The 16,856-nt window shown below is 37.1% G+C and overlaps 1 protein-coding gene across 11 annotated transcripts in view; it reads left to right on the top strand.

The window, feature by feature from the left end:
- The first annotated feature begins 621 nt into the window (after nucleotides 1–621).
- Nucleotides 622–16,856, top strand: part of SLC66A2 (solute carrier family 66 member 2) — a 146,863-nt gene continuing 130,628 nt past the window's right edge. For 2 of the 11 annotated variants that reach the window (XR_012483183.1, XM_074273397.1), the window contains exons 1-2: nucleotides 918–1,022; nucleotides 2,084–2,444. Coding sequence is in view for 4 of the 11 variants with exons in the window: in XM_074273397.1 (XP_074129498.1) it covers nucleotides 2,242–2,444 (203 nt within the window). In the remaining 7 variants the exon portion in view is untranslated. The other 9 variants (XR_012483184.1, XM_074273402.1, XR_012483182.1 and 6 more) reach the window with 8 other exon arrangements.

The raw sequence follows: 16,856 nt of genomic DNA on the forward strand, positions 1-16,856 counted from the left end.
TTATCATTTTTGTATCTCCTCTAGGCCCTAACATAAGACTGCATTCTCATTCCACAGGCCTTAATACAAAAGTTTGTTGAATGGATCTAAGGTGTGGATCTTGAACAAGTCAACTCACATCCTTATCTGTAAAATTAAATTCAAGAAACATTTATTGAGCACCTACTATTTACGAAGTCTGGTGCTAACTAGATACCTTTTCTTGGAAAAACGGGAGTGAGGAGGAAAAAAGAGCTAAGTGAAACCGGTCCTTCAGTAGGAACTCTCCAAGTGGAGCTCCTTTTGGCTTAGTGACCGTTAGCTCCCGCTGCTTTCAGCTCTAGGATACTCTGATTCTACTTCCCAGACACCTATATTACTTGCGGTGATTTCTAGCCAACCTCACCTCCCTCTTGGAGCATCACGGGATAAGGTTCAGGTTACTTCTGTTGCCCTGACTTAACCACCCTGCTCAAAGGCACAAAACACTTATCGGGGAGGGAAAGGTGGCCCCCGCCCAACCTGTGCAGAAGCGGAGCGCCGCCCCCGCCTCCAGTCCCCCCTCCCCCTTCTCGGCTGTAGCTCGCGCTTTCCGTCTCTCGGCCCTCGGCCCCGGCCCCCGCCCCCGACACATGCAGAGCTCTCTAGGACCCAGAGCGCAGAAACCCGGGGGCTTTCCTTCCTCGCTCGAACGTGGGAGGAGTTTTGGGTTCTTGTGACGCCGCGGGAGCTGGGCTCAAGTATTGCCTGCGCGATGTGTCTGGCTCGAGTCACCAATCGCTGGGCAGCGGCCGAGGTAGGTGGGGAAGTGGCGGAGGGTGCTGGGGGTCAGGAGGTGGGGTGTGGGGCTGGAGGGGATCTTCGAGACGCGCGGGGATGGGCGGGGCCGCGGGGCGGGGCCGAGCGGGGGCGCGGGGATGGGGGGCGGGGGCTGCGGTGAGGGACACTCACCCTGAGAGAGAGAAGGGGCGGCGGGCCGGGCACGGGCTGGGGCGTCCCGGCTCCCGCGCTGCTGTGGTGGCGGCGGCGGGGAGGGGGCTGAGGTGAGGAAGGAGAGCGTATTCTGCGGACTCCCGGCTGAGGGGCGGCGGCGGCCCCGGGACTCCGCGTAGTGGAAGGTGGCGGGCTGGCGGGTGAGGAGGAAGGAGACTGCAGCCCGAGCCGCTGCTACCGGCTGCCTCTTTCCAGATGGGTGCCTGCAGTGCCCCCCTCGGCTGGCCCACGGGCGGGCTCCCGTGCGCGCGCGCGAACCCCGTGTGTCTGCAGCCCCCTCCCTGTACAAAGTTTTTTCTCTCCCCTCCCTTTCCTTGCTTTGTCTCCCACTGTCCCCCGGCCGGGGGTTTTGGGGAGAGCTGCCTCTGCAGGGAGGCACCGCGGGTGGGTGGGCTTTTGTAGCACTGCCGCCCCTCCTTGGCTCGCTGGGCCCCGCAGGAGCCTCCCCGGGCCCCGGGCTTGGGCCGGGGTATATGTGCGGGGGCGGCTGGCCCACCTTCCCTCGTTCCTCCCTCCGCTGCCGGGCCGGGATCAGGTACCCTCCCGGGGTGATCGGGTGGCTGGCTCCTCACCGTAATGAGGTCAGAAGCGCCCGCGTCGGGTATTTAAACCTCTCTTGCTCCGAGAGGCCGCTCCTCTCGCTGTTCTCCATTCATTCATGCTCCGGACGAGGTGTGGCTACTGCTTGCTGCATGCAGCTCACCTGGGTGGCTTTGCGCTTCGTCGTCTGTGCACGGACAGGTACACGGCCGACCCCTCCCCCCACAGTGAGCAGTCTCGGTCCTGATTCTCCCTTCCTCTGCGGACCCGACCCCCCTCCAGATGAGTCGGGGAGGCTGGCCTGGAACACTGACTCCGGCCGGAGAGTGTGGGGAGGGCTGAGAGCGGAAGGTACCCACCCACTCGTGGGTGCCTGGGGGAAAGGGTGCTAGGGTTCCAGGACCTCCTGGTGGAAAAACGGACGAGAACACAAGTCGCTTTTGTTAAACAACTTTTATTATGGAATGAGGATATGTATTTGTATGTGTATGTTGGGAGGGAGAGCTGGAGTCGGGTCCGTGTGGAACTCCTCTCAAGTTATTTACTTTTCCCTCCCGTTTTCTCTTGGCAGGGCTCTGTTGGTGGCGGGGTATTACACCACGATGACTCCAGCTGCTGGGAAGTAACCGAGCGCCGTCTGCAGCGCCCGAGCCTCAGCATTGAGGAAGGGCCTCTTGGGGTCCGAGGGACAGTGACTTGGGTGCTTCGAGGCCGCCTGTGACCTTCAGGATGGAGGCGGACGGTCTGGAGTGGCTCTTCAACCCTCTCCACCAGATTGTGTCGTGGGGCGCCTCGGGGGCCATGGTGTTTGGAGGCGTGGTGCCGTACATACCCCAGTACAGAGACATCAAAAGAACCCAGAATGCGGAGGGGTTTTCCACGTATGTGTGTCTGGTGTTACTAGTAGCTAACATTTTACGAATACTGTTCTGGTAAGTCCAGGTCTTGTTCATAGCATGTTTGTTTAAAATTGGGTTCTTCCCATTTCATTGTGCTGTGTGAATGAGAGTGTTTTGAAAGGGTGTAGAAACTGGATCAGTTTCCCTTTTATAGTCTTTAAGCTCCCTTTTGGCTCACTCCACAACGTCTATGACTAGTGAATTGTGCTTTAAAGCTATTTTGAACTGTAGTCAGTCCCTTCCTGTGTCTAAAATTATAGCCACTCATATGCTTTAGATCGGAGTTCTTTTATTTCACTTAGTTTCTGTTGAAGGATGCAAACTTGAATAAAACGAGACAAAAGCAGAAAACTGGGTGGGTCAATTTGTGGCAGCTGCTACTTGTGAAAAAAAAAAAAAAAAGCATATCAAGTCCAAATTATGATGACTTTTGGATCATCTGTTCTGAATTATTCCAAAGCAATGAAGGTAATTTAAGAGTTTGAAATGCTTCTTATAGACTTGAGAACTATAAGGGGCTTTGGAGATGATCTGGTCTAATTGTTTTATTTTGTAGGTGAGGAAAAACTAAGGCCTAGAAGGATAAGTCGTGTATCTTTTTCATGAAATAAAAACTAGATGAAAGTATATCTAGGTAAGGGCAGCTCAGCGATTCAGTGAATGGGGCCGAAGGCTCATCTTTGAGTTCAAGTCCGCCCTCCCACTCCTAATAGCTTTTTGACAGTGTCCAGGTCACTCAACTTGTTTGCCTTAATCCACTCTAGAAGGAAATGGCAAACCTTTCCAGTGTCCAGTGCCAAGAAACCCTCCTGGATGGTACTGACTGATAGGGTCATGGAGAGTTGGACATGACTGGACAACAACAAAAAAATCTGGGAAAAAAAAGATAAAATAAGAAGTGGGAATATTCTAAGGTCAGTTTATAAAGCATTTGCTTGTTTTATGTGTCTTTCCTTAAAGGAAATAATAGCTTCTGTTCTCAAATTCTGAGTAAGTCTGTTTCAGAAAGGATTTTAAAAGAAAGCTAGCAGCCCCTTGAAGAGTCACTTTCCTTGACCCATTAATTTTTGAAGAAGTTAAATCTTCTGGGTTACCTAATTGGTGCTTCCTTTGAGTTTCTGGAAGTCATGTGATTTCCTCCCCCCCCCCCCCCCTCCATGGTTCCTCTGAAGATACTCACTAGTACTTGTTTTTGTACAATGTAAATAAAAACTGCATTTTAAAGATTTCTTCCCTTCCTTTTCTGCTCTATTTTGGCTGTGACCAGAGACCCGTCCTTTTTCCGAAGTGTTTTCCAATTAAGGCTAAAGTTGAAAGGAAACAGGGATCCAAAATGTAACTGTTTCTGATAAGATTATTTACTCTGAATAGTGTGTTGATGGGAATAAAAAAAGTAAGAAAGGAGAAGGTGAAAGACCAATCTACAGTGAATATTCCTAAGTTTTAAGTTGTAAGCTTTGTTCATTTGAACAGTTAATCTTTGTGACTAATAAATACTTTTTACATTTAAATGAGGAAAGTACTGTTTTAAAAATTATAAACTGAGCTATAATAAGACTCTTTGACAGAATTACTTCATTACAACTGACCAACATGTTAGTTTACACCAGATTGTGAATGTTTATAAATAACCTTTGAGATGGCTCAAAGTAAACAATTCAAAAGCCTTTTTTATTTAAATTTCTATTGGCAAGATGAAACATTTTATAGTGGAAAGAAGATATGGAATTACAGAACCTAGGTTCAAATTTTGATTTTGTTACTTAATATTTGTGTGACTTTGGGTAACTGAGATATCTCCCTGGTCCTGTATACATTTCTCAATGAGAGCATTGAGAGAATAGGCCTAAGCGATTTTTAAGGACTATTTCAGTTCTATGATATAACGTAAATTCACCTGGATAATCTGCCTTTAATATAATATTTTAAAGAGCCATTTAAAGAATAGCTCACTTCATGTTTACTTGGCAGTAAAACCCTTAAGATCCACATAGTCAACCTTTATTTAAGGTTATATTTTTTTATTTAAGGTTATATGCAAGGATCCTTAAAATTATCAACATTTTTAAAAATATATATTTTCCTCTCAAATTATAATTTCTGTCAGTGATGTGCAAATTTTCTAGATTTACAAGGTTTCCTGCAGGTCTCCCTTATCTTTAATTCTTTCTAAATTATAAAGTATCCAGAGAAATTGACTTGTCTGTCATCATGTTGGGGGGGCATATGACCCCTAGGAGGAATAAAGGGGTATACACCATAGGAATTATTAATTATTGGCAGGTAAATTCCATATGTGCTATTTGGAGCAGTATTAGAATATTCCAAAGGTGCATTTGCCCAGTTTTTGGAATAACTAAGATTTTGGGTGATCAGAGGGAAGGAATAGACAATTTACTGCTTTAGGGGAGATTATTTGGTTTGCATTATGGGAACTTGTTTCTGGAAGTAATTTAGTTTTTACTATTTCATATCTAGTATTCACTTAGTAAATGTTTCTGTTATTAAAAGGGCCCTTGAAAACTTTTTAAGTGGCAGCATACTTTAAAAGTTATTTTTAATCTAAGTATATTTATATTACCCTTGCCATGCTAGAGGAAGTGTTTAAAACAATTGGATTAAAAATAGTTCCTCAGAGAACTTTTTTTTTGTTGTTGTTTTAATATTGGTAGAACTCTTCTGAAAGCCAAAAAGTAACAACCAAAGTAAGATGTCTGAATGTTTTTATAAAAAATTCTGGTAACTGATGCCACATAAATCAGTCATTAGGGAAAAAACTCTTTGGTGACATTTCTTTTTATTTGTCCCAAACAGTTTCAGAACTCATAGAACAAAATACAGTTAGTCCCCTTTATCTACATAAAGCCCTTAGCAATGTTCTAAAACCAGCAGGACAATTAAGTAAAGATTTTGGAATTTAAGATAGCTAAGAAAAAGTGAAAAGAAATTGAGAGGGGGTGGGGGTTTATAAAGGCTATAGAAACACTAAACAAATAACACTGTCTACCACAATCTAAATTTAATAACATCAACCATTAAAGCCCCTTTAAGTGCAAGGATTAATGAGCTTATCCATGGATAGTAACATCCTGCTGTTTAGGACTGGGCTCTGATACTTAAGAGGGGAATGGATTCATAAATCCTCTGAGATTAGATTTGTAACATTTTGATGACTCAGTAGAAGTATCTCTTAGAAAACTTTCAGGTCTAATAAGTATGTTGTGGTCATTACATAACATTAGAGAAATAACTCATTTTATTTGGATCCTTTCTTGCCATACAGGTTTAAATTATAGACCCACTGAGTACCCGAACTGGTTGGTGATTTTGTACCTATTTCTACCTCTCTCTCTCTCTCTTTTTTAAAATTATAGCTTTTTATTTATAAAGAATAGCCATGTATAATTTTTCAACTGCAAAAACTTCTGTTCCAACTTTTCCCCTTCTTCCCTCAACCCCCTGCCTTAGATGGTAGGTAGTGCCATACATGTTAACTATGTTAAAGTATGTTAGATACAATATATGTATACATATTTATACAGTTTTCTTGCTACACAAGAAAAATTGGATTTAGAAAGAAGGTAAAAATAACCTGGAAAGAAAAACAAAAATGCAAGTAAACAATAACAGAAAGAGTCTAAGTGCTATGTTGTGGTCCACACTTGTTTCCCAGAGCTCTTTTGCTGGGTGTAGCTGGTTCTTTTCATTACTGATCAATTGGAACTGATTTGGATCCTCTTATTGAAGATAATCACTTCCGTCAGAATTGATCCTCATATAGTATTGTTGTTGAAATGTATAATGATCTCCTGGTTCTGCTCATTTCACTTAGCATCAGTTCATGTAAGTCTCTCCAAGCCTCTTCTGTATTCATCCTGTTGGTCATTTCTTACAGAACAATAATATTCCATAACATTCATATATCTCAATTTACCCAACCATTCTTCAATTGATGGGCATCCATTCAATTTCCAGTTTCTAATCACTACAAAGAGGGCTGCCACAAACATTCTTGCACATACAGGTCTCTTTCCCTTCTCTAATATCTCTTTGGGATATATGCCCAGTAGTAACATTGCTGAATCAAAGGGTATGCAGTTTGAGCAACTTTTTGAGCATAGTTCCAAATTGCTCTCCAGAATGCATCAGTGTTCCAGTTTCTCCACATCCCCTCCAACATTCACTATCTTTCCTGTCATCTTAGTCAATCTGAGAGGTGTGTAGTGGTATCTCAGAGTTGTCTTAATTTGCATTTCTCTGATCAATAATGATTGGGAACACCTTTTCATATGGGTAGAAATAATTTCAATTTCATCATCTGAAAATTGTCTGTTCATATCCTTTGACCATTTATCAATTGGAGAATGGCTTGATTTCTTATAAATTTGAGTCAATTCTCTTTAAATTTTCGAAATGAGGCCTTTATCAGAACCTTTAACTGTAAAGATGTTTTCCCAGTTTATTGCTTCTCTTTCAATCTTTTCTGCATTAGTTTTGTTTCTACAAAAGCTTTTTAACTTGATATAATCAAAATTTTTTATTCTGTGATCAATAATGATCTCTAGTTTTTTGGCCACAAATTCCTTTCTTCTCCACAGGTCTGAGAGGTGAACTATCCTTTGTTCTTCTAATTTATTTATAACCTCATTCTTTATGCCTAGATCATGAACCCATTTTGATCTTATCTTGGTGTACAGTGTTAAGTGTGGGTCAATGCCTAGTTTCTGCCATACTAATTTCCAATTTTCCCAGCAGTTTTTGTCAAATAGTGCATTCTTATCCCAAAAGTTGGGGTCTTTGGGTTTGTCAAACACTAGATTGCAATAGTTATTGACTTCTATATCTCTTTCAAGAGTATATCCCATCAGGTTTTTATTCTCCCAATTTGGGGAAGGAAAGGAAGGAAATCAGCACTTACTAAGGGCATACTATATGCCCAGCACTGTGCTAAAAACTGTACAAATTCTCTATTCTTCAATTCAACCCTGGGAGGTAGATTCTATTATTATTATCTTCATTTTAAAGAGTTGAGGAAACTGAAGTGGATTGAATTGATTTTCCCAGGATCATATAGCTAGTAAATGTCAGCCAATTTTAACAGTAGAATCTCTATAATAATGTTGATTTTGGAAAGAAAGCCAGTAGTGCCTTCTTTATAGATTCACCTTGTGTGTTACCTGTTTTGTTACTCTTATTTTTATTGGGGTGTAATCTGTGCCAAGATGGACCTGCAGTCTCTTGAAATTGTTGTCATGAATAAGATTGTGTTGGAGTTCTAAACTAAAAAGTTGTTCTTGGATAGTAAATAGAATATTGTAATGAATCATAATCTGTTTTTCAGTGCCTCAACAGACTTCACTGTCATACTGAAATTTTGGACCATTTTCCTTTACATTGCTATGAGCATTATGTATGTTATTTTATTCATTTTCCTTCACTCTGTTTTCATTCAAATACTCTCTTCATTCTCTGAATTCTTCATATACACAATGTTTCATATTATGTTTCAATAATACCTTATTCCATTCATATACTTTTTGAGTGTTCACCGTTTCCAAGGATGTACATCCCATTTTTCATCTTTATTATGAAGAGTACTATAAATTGTGTGTTTGTCTTAAATGAAAGTAATTTTAAAAAATGTTTAGCACTCCTCTTTGAACATCTTCACAAGCTAAAAATAGGAATGCTCTTTTGCTTAGAATGATCATCTATATTGATTATGTTCTTTTCCTGCTCAAGAACTTTACATTGGTCTTTTTAATAAAATTTTGTCATTGTACCTTAGCCCTCTCATTTTTTCACTTGAAGAAACCAAGGCCATGAGAAGTCATATGATTTCAAAGTTTCACTATTGGTTAGCAGTAAAACTGGGACTAAACTCTCAATTCTACAATTCCAGTGTCATTGAGTGACATTTTTATCTTTTGCTTTTTTCTAATTAAACAATCTAATATTAGATTCTAACCAGATCATCTCCCTGAATGATTACTAAATTATGAAATTAAAACTGTTTACAAAATTATAGAACCAGACAGAGTATTTTATTTAATATTATTTTGTTAAGTTTTTTGTTTGTTTTTGCAAAGCAGTCAAATGGTTTACCTAAAGCAGTGTAAACCAGTTTTGTAGCAGAATTGGGACAGGAAATCCTAAAAACAAATCACTCCTCACTTTTTTTTACAAGATTCTTAACTTTTTTTTAATTTTAATTTTTTTGATTTTGGATCTTGGAAGTCTGCTGAAACAAAACCCCTCTTCTCAGACTAGTATTTAATGCACTCTCAGGTAAGTGCATTAAGTAAAATACATAAGACTACAAAGGATTATATAATATAATATATCTATTTCATATATATGTGTGTATATATATATTTCATTGAAATACACTTAAATTATTTTTTAAAAAAGGTCTTACATCCCAAATTAAGAACTCTTACAACATCTTCTATTTTCTGTGAATCTGTTCAACATATTTAAGACTGATACCAATTTTGTTTTTCCACCAGGATATCTTCTGTCATTAAGTCCATTCTTGTTCCTTCATTTAGCCTTGTCTCCTCAACCTTTCTTAATTAGTAGGGTGTCATTTTTCATTTGGTATATTTTCATTTTAATTTTTTTGTAGTTTTTAGTGTTTTACTTGGCATAACTGAAAGGAAGAAAGAATTACATGCATGAAAAACTATGTATACTTACCTTCGATGAGACTTTAGTTTCTTAGGGTGCTAGTAAACGTAGATGAATGAGTATTGAACTAATCTGCTGACAATAGTCAGCTGGTAACATATGAATGTTAGTTAGAATCTGTCTTTTTAACTCACCCCACCTTCTATTCGAACATAAGTTATTTACCTGAGATGCTCAGATTCCTACCCCCAAATCACAGCTGTCTAATCAGACCACTCTGCTAACACAGGATTGTAATCTTTCAGAATGGGCATTGCCATGACTATAATTAGTGCTAAAATGATTTGAATGAAGTCAGAATAGTTCAGTCATCATTTTTAGCTTTACATATAATACATTTTATCATGATAAAAAAACCCCGATAATTTGCTTAAGCTTTCAAGGGTGTTTTTTTGTTTTATTTTGCTTTGTTTTTACATAAATGAAAGCTACTTTATCAAAGTCCTTTCTCTGCATGTATTTGTGGATCATGTGCTTTTGGATGTTTTTGTTTTAATAATTAATTATGTTAATTGTTTTCTTAAGGTTGAACTCTTTGTTTTCACTGTGGATAGTCTCATCTAAGTATGTTTATAAACTTTTTTTAAAAAAAGATTAGTTTTATTATTTTTTTAAATATTATTGTCAGTTAGTGAAATCCTTTTCACTAGTCCGAGCCTCTTATTGGGGAAAAAAAAGAGGTAAAAATAGCCAGACTCTTTGATTGTATCTGACAATGTATGCTATTCTCAAAACTCATGATTCCCCATTTCTCTTCAGAGAGGGTATGGGAAGAGAATGTGGTTTAATTCTCTGATGTCAAAGCTTGAAATTGCTCTAAGTTCCAATGTTGCTAGTGTTTTTTCCCTTTATGCTGTCAGTCATTTTTGTGTATTATTTCTTGTTTATGATTACTTTGCATGAGTTCTAACAAATCATGCCAAATTTCTCTGACTACTTGTCTTTTCATATCATAATATTTCACTTTTTCTCATACAGCAGTTTGTATAATTTTATCCCAGGTGCCCCCTTGATTTCCAGTATTTTTTTTTAACCTCAAGGTTTTTATCTTGAAGTTCCAAACATTTTTTTTTTTTTTTTGATAGTCCTCTGTTTATTTTTTCTTAAGCTTCTTATTTTCCTTTTTCTAAAGATTTGCCCCTCAATGGTAGAAATCTGGCTAGCCATTGAGTCATATGGTAGAGAGTAGAAATATTGAGTGAAATGAATTAAAAGGGAACTAGAGACCTTTTTGGTTTTCTTGGTTAATGACTTATGTAATCTTAGAGAACTGCTTCGGGACAACATTAAATAGACAGATCTTGTTTCACAACCTGTCAGTGAAACATTCCCTAATGTCCTTTGCCTCAAAGGGGGTGTCTCAGTAGTTCTGGACCGCACCTTCCTGAAAATCTAATGATTTGGCTTTTATTTACTTTGGCAGTGGCTATTCTGCTTTGTTATTTTTTGTGAAGATTGTCAGTGACCATTTATTTTCCTGAAGTGCTGTTTGTTTATGCTGCTGGTATGGATACCCCATACAGTTCTCTTCTCCATAGTAAAACAGGTTTTGCCAAGGCTTGCTGGGAAGGAAAAGAGGGCAAGCAGGAATCTGATTTGTAATGTGCATCCTTCCTTGGCAGTTGTAGAAATTATGTGACGACTTCAAACTCACACAGATTTTCAGAGTTCTTTGTGGGTAGGATCAGGTTAGTTAGACTGAGAATGTTGGCAAATGTTCTCAGGTTAGTCAGATTGAGAATATTGACAAATTCAGTTAAATGGTATTACTAAAGCACATGTTTGAGTCTGCAAGCCTCCTTGCCCCCATGCTTAAAGAGTTCCACTACCTCTGTAGACTAAATTGGCTTTTAAAACCTTGCACAATCTGTCAGTAACCTGTCTTTCCAGCCTTCTTTACTTGGTTTCTCTCCCTGTAAAATTGTATTCATTACCTGTCAGTGTACTTTTTCACCAGCTGGCTCTCATGCCTGGAATTCATTTCTTCCTCTGCCTCTGCATCCCTAGCTCCAAGGACTTTTACATGCTTCCCTATCTCAACCGAATTACCTTATGTTTACTTTGTATATACTTTGTATTTACTTAATATGTTTAATATTTTCTTCTCCCATAGAATGTAAGTTAGTTGAGGATAGGAATTTTCTAGTTGGTATAAACCATAGAGAGTGCTTAAGAAATGTTTGATATTCTTGCAGCATCAGGTTAAGATACCTCCCACCCCCTATTATTAATTTTATTTTCCTTTTGGTATTTTGGCTTTAGATGTGGGTGTTTGATTTTTTTGGGGGGGGTAATTATTACTTTTTAAAAAATTTATTTATTACATTAGAATTATTATGTCCCCCTCACATTGGGAACTTTTGCTCTTTTTAATTATTCTTGTTCTAAATTCCATTTCTTTTGAGATTGTTTGCCAGTCCTTTGAGAGTTTGTATGTGTATGGTGTTTTTTTTTTTTTTTTTTTTTTTTTTTTTACTGTTTTCGTTGCTCTATTATAATGGGAATTTTGAGGAACTAATCTCTTTTGAATAGTCAATAACTCTAAAATTTTAAACCACAATTATTTGATTTGATTATGAGTGCTTTTAAAGTTGTTTTTTAGTCAAAAGGGTCTTAAAATTCAGTTTGAAAAAATCCTGTAGGCTTTTAAATAAATGTTTATCTAAATTTTGTAGGATTTGGGCATGTGTGATTTTTGGCTTATTTTATACTTGTCTGAGTTGTCTGCTCTAGTAATAGTTTGGGGTTAGATGTTTTAGAGGAGGAAGTTCTTTCATAGATGTTATCCTGCTTGTTGGATTGGTAGAATAATTCAGTTCAACAAATGTTTATTTAAGCACTTTGCCTATTTCGACTCTGGGGAAATGAATAAAAAACTAGAGGCTACCCTCTAGGAACTTTCTTTTGATGAGGAGTGAATGCCACAAGTTTATAGTTGATGCAATTTGAGGAGAGAGAGAAAAGTGATGTGGTATTATCCTTGTTTGCATAGATGAGGTACAGAGAGGCTCTATCTTGCCATCTTTTTTTGAATTAAAAAAAATTCTGAACTTAACAAATAAAATGATCATTTCCATAAATGTTGTGCAGAGGAGGATTGCAAATGAAATTGTGAATATATTTTGTAGAGCTTGTTTTTCTTTTTAGGTACATAATTAATTCAACATTTAACTTCAAAGTTGTCATGCTTGTCTTTGATTCTTTCTAGCCATTCTTCTGCTTCTTTTCTTTTTCTTTTTCTTATTTTTTTTTTTTTTTTTTGAAGAAGACCCTATTCTATCTATTTTCTCTTCCAATTGGGGGTCTGAGGAAGAAAAGTAAAAATATATAGTAAGTATGCAGTGAAACAAAAATTTTCATATTAGTAATGTCTAAAAATCTATTCATTTTGCATTTTGAATCCATTTCCTCTCTCAGGAGGTAGATTGCATGCTTCTTAAATTCTCTAGAATCATAGACCATTTCATCAGAGACCATAAGCATTCGTTTGGTTTTGCTTCTGTCTTCAATTCAACATGTGTCTTCCAAGGTATTTCTTAAATTATCTATGATGCAATAATATTTTATTATATTCTGATGTCATAATTTATTCAGCCATTCCCCATTAACCCTTTAGTTTTTAGTTCTTTGCCATAATACAAAAGAGTTATCAATATTTTTGGTTCTTTTTCCTCTGATCTTTTTGGAATCTCTTTAACTGTGGTACATTGGGTCAAAAAATAAACACATTTTAAGTTACTTTTTGGATATAGTTCCAAATTGCTTTATAGAATGACTGGAAAAATTCACAAATCTACCAATAGTGTGTTAGTATGCCTTCACCACCTCCCCCATTATAGCTTCATCATTTGTCATTTTCCTTTTTTTGTCATCTTTGCTAATCTGATGAATCTGAAGTAGGACCTCAGAATTGCTCTAAGGGAATTTCTTTAATTATTGGTCATTTGAAACACTTTTTCATATGGCTTTTGATATCTTGGGTTTCTTTCCTTGATTTCCTATTCATCCTTTAATTATTTATCTGTTATAGAATGATTGCCTGCTAATTAGATGCTCAGTTTGCTAGTATCTTTCAAACCAGAACTGGGATTATTCTGCATATTTTGAATTCTAAATGAAGTATTATAAAGGAGAAACAAAGTATAAAGTAGATTACAAGCCTGAAGACAAGTCCTCATCCAGTTGGTTGAAGATTTGAAATCTCTCTGAAAAATTTAAGACTATATTCACCATTATTATGCATATTACATGATTTCTAAGAATTTTATATTATCAGGGAAAAATCACTGGACTAAGTTAGAAAACATGCTGCTGAGTCCTTTCTCTATTCTTTTCTAGCAGAAAAATTTTGAACAAGCAATTTAACTGAATCTTTTTTTTTTTAAGGATTATGTACAGATTGCTCTTGCATTTTTTATACCAATATATTTTTTTAAACAATATGTTTTTCAAAATACAAAGATAATTTTTAACATTTACCCTTGCAAAACCTTGTGCTTCAAATTATTCTTCCTGTCCCTCTCTCCCCTCTCCTAGGCACCAAGTAATCCAATATAGGGTTAAACACGTTCAATTCTTCTAAACATACTTCTGCATTTATCATGTTGTAGAAGAAAAATCAGAAAAACCAAGCAAACAAACAATAATAACAAAGGTGAAAATACTATGCTATGATCCGTACTCAATTTCCATAGTCTTCTCTCTGGATGCAGATAGCTCTCTTCATCACAAGTCTATTGGAATTAGCCTGAATCACCTCATTGTTGAAAAGAGCCCCATTCATCAGACTTAATCATCACATAATCTTGTTGTTGCTGTATAGTGTTCTCTTGGTTCTATTCACCTCACTTAGCATTAGTTCATGTAAGTTTCTCCAGGCTTTTCTAAAATCATTCTGCTGATCGTTTCTTATAAGAACATTAATATTCCATTACATTCCTATACCATAATTTATTCAGCCATTCCTCAACTGATGGGCATTCACTTAACAGATTTTCTTAAAACATGTAATATTTGAACTATTTACAATGTTCTGTGAAAGAATTATTGTAGTCCAATGCTTTATAATAGTTTTATTAATCTAAGTTTTTTTCTCATCTTATTGTATCATATTTTTTTAAGTGTTGGAAGGGATTTTAGAAATCATCTCTAATTCCCTTATTACAGATGAAGAAATTTGAAATTCATAGTGTTTATGACTTGCCTAAAGATTGATTTATTACTTTTTTTGTTACATGAGTGTTATAGTGAATAGAGAGCTGTCCTAGAAACCAGGAATAATTGTGTTTAGCTCTTGTCTTTCACAATAATAGCTGTGAAATTTATTTAACCTTTAAGGGCTTTAAGCAACTTTCTAGGGCTAAGCTGCAAAGGTATTGACTGGTATTGGTAGAGGTTTCCACCCTGAAAGTTGCTCAAATCAATGAAATCATAGCTCTCCTTGATAATTGATTATTTGTGAACATCTAAGTGCATTTTAGAGTGACTTTCTAGACTTTGTTTTTTTTCTCTGTTTTTCAGAAAGCACTTTTATTTTTACTTTTACAAATTTATAGTGGAAACCTTTTTGATATGGTTATAGTTCCAGTTCAATGAAATGCAGAAAATACTTTTTCCAAGTAATGGAAACTACATTGAGAATCGGGAATTTGAAGTTTTGGTTTTGTCTCCACAACTGACTGACTGGCATTTTACTTTATTGAATTTCCTCATCTAGAAAATGAATGAGTTAAGACTAAATGATCTCTTGGTTCTCTTTCTAGCCTTAAATTTCCATTACTCTCAAATTCTGACTGATTGGAATTAATTCCATAGCCCAATAAGATTACTTATGTTTGGCCTAATAACATTTATTTCCAGTTTCTAAAGTAGTAGATAAGCATTGAGGAGTAGCATCAATTGGTCAGATTTTTAAAATAAGTCAACTTATAATAAGCATTAACTGTTTACTCTGTGCTAGGCACAGTGCTCTGAACTGAGGATGTAAAGAAAGGCCAAAAAATACTCCCTATTCTTAAAGACCTCATGGTGGGAGAAACAGTATTCAAATAGCAATAAACAGGATTTATATGGGGTAGAATGGAAATAATCTCAGAGGGAAAGCACTAAAATTAAGGACGACTGAGGAAGGCTTTTTTGTACAAGACAGGACTAGCTGAAACTTGAAGGAAACCACCATGTTTATTGTCAGATTTGAGGAACAGCAAGGAGGGCCAGAGTCTTGTATTAAAGAATACATGTAAGAGGAATGAAAAGTTAGGAAGGGCCTGGGTTATGGAGGGCTTTAAAAATTAAACAGGAGATTTATATATTAAGAGTTTATGCTTGGTTTTCAATACTATATATAGCACTTTGAGGATTACCAAGGAATCATAACAAATGAACTCTTCAAGAAGCTTTTAGTCTAGTTGGGGAAAAACAGTACAGCCACATGATTACATTATTTCAATTCAAACATTCTATATCAGGTGTCAGGGCTACAGACAAAATTTAAATTTTTTTGGAGTAGTGAACAAATAAGTACTGAATATATTAATTATTGTAAATGGAATCTAAGGATATGGAATTTGCTTGAGTTGAATATAGTCTTACAGTGAGGTTCAAGAAATGGACTTCAAAAGTACCAAATGGAGAAGGCATCATTAGATAAGTTTGTCTGAAAAAGATATAGAAATCTTAGGGTACAAACTTACTGTGTCAGCAGTATTGTATGTGTGTATGTGAGAGAACCCCCAAAATCACCTTTGAATTGCATTAAGAGAACCAGGAAGTAAGGATGTAAGTAAAGAAGTAAGAGATGATAGTCTTTCTGTACTCTGATCAGGACTGGTCTGCCCTGATCAGAGTAGAGTATTGTGTTCTGTGCACCATAATTAAAGGAAGGATGTGAAAAAGCCGGAGAAAAGTACCAGGATAGTGAGAGGCATTGATATTATGCCAAGTGAGTACTGATTGAAGAAATTGAAGGAGAGAAGGCTTGGTGAGGGATATCCATAATAATTGACTTTGTTGTGTAGTTGTAATAGTTGTTGAAAATTGTGAAAATTTTGACTTGTAAAGAAAAAGTTCTTACATTCAAACTAACTAAAAGTGGAATATGTTGCTTCAGAAGGTCGTGAGCTCTCCTTAGGAGACCTTCAGATAAAAACTGAACAAGTTGTTAGTTATTTATAGGGGGAGAGGATGGATTGTAAATGTCTTTGAGTTCTCTTCCAATTCAGTAATTTTATGAAGTTCAGAAGAGAGAGCTATTGGGAATAGACTGAATTAATTTAGAGAGGTATGGTTTGAATTGTGCTATAAGAATGGCAAAATCATAGAGGACAATCTATTCTGTTTGAATCAGATGGACCATTTAGATTTCTTAATTCATTTACAAGAGAGGTAGCGTGATTGATTAGTGAATAGTAAGGAGCTGGCCTTATAGTCAGAGTTCAAGTTGAGTCTGTGACTGGCTTTGTGACACAAGACAATATGCCTTAAACCTGTCAGTGCTGTTGGGCAATTCTGAGTATATTGACTAATAAAGGGAGTTTAGTTTAATTCAGTAGCAAACATTTATTGGTACTTTTCACATTCAGAGCCCTATTCATGCTAAGGTAAGGGGGCAAGCCATGTAAAAGTAAGATATAGACTCTGACTTAATGGAGTTTACAGGCTCATGTTTTGATAGTAGAATGTCCAAGGTTGACCAGTGATGACCTTTAAATTCATATAGCATTTTGTAACTTTCTAATTATATTTCTGTCCTACTAT

The sequence above is a fragment of the Sminthopsis crassicaudata genome, chromosome 1, assembly GCF_048593235.1.
Source record: "Sminthopsis crassicaudata isolate SCR6 chromosome 1, ASM4859323v1, whole genome shotgun sequence".
Lineage (NCBI taxonomy): Eukaryota > Metazoa > Chordata > Mammalia > Dasyuromorphia > Dasyuridae > Sminthopsis > Sminthopsis crassicaudata.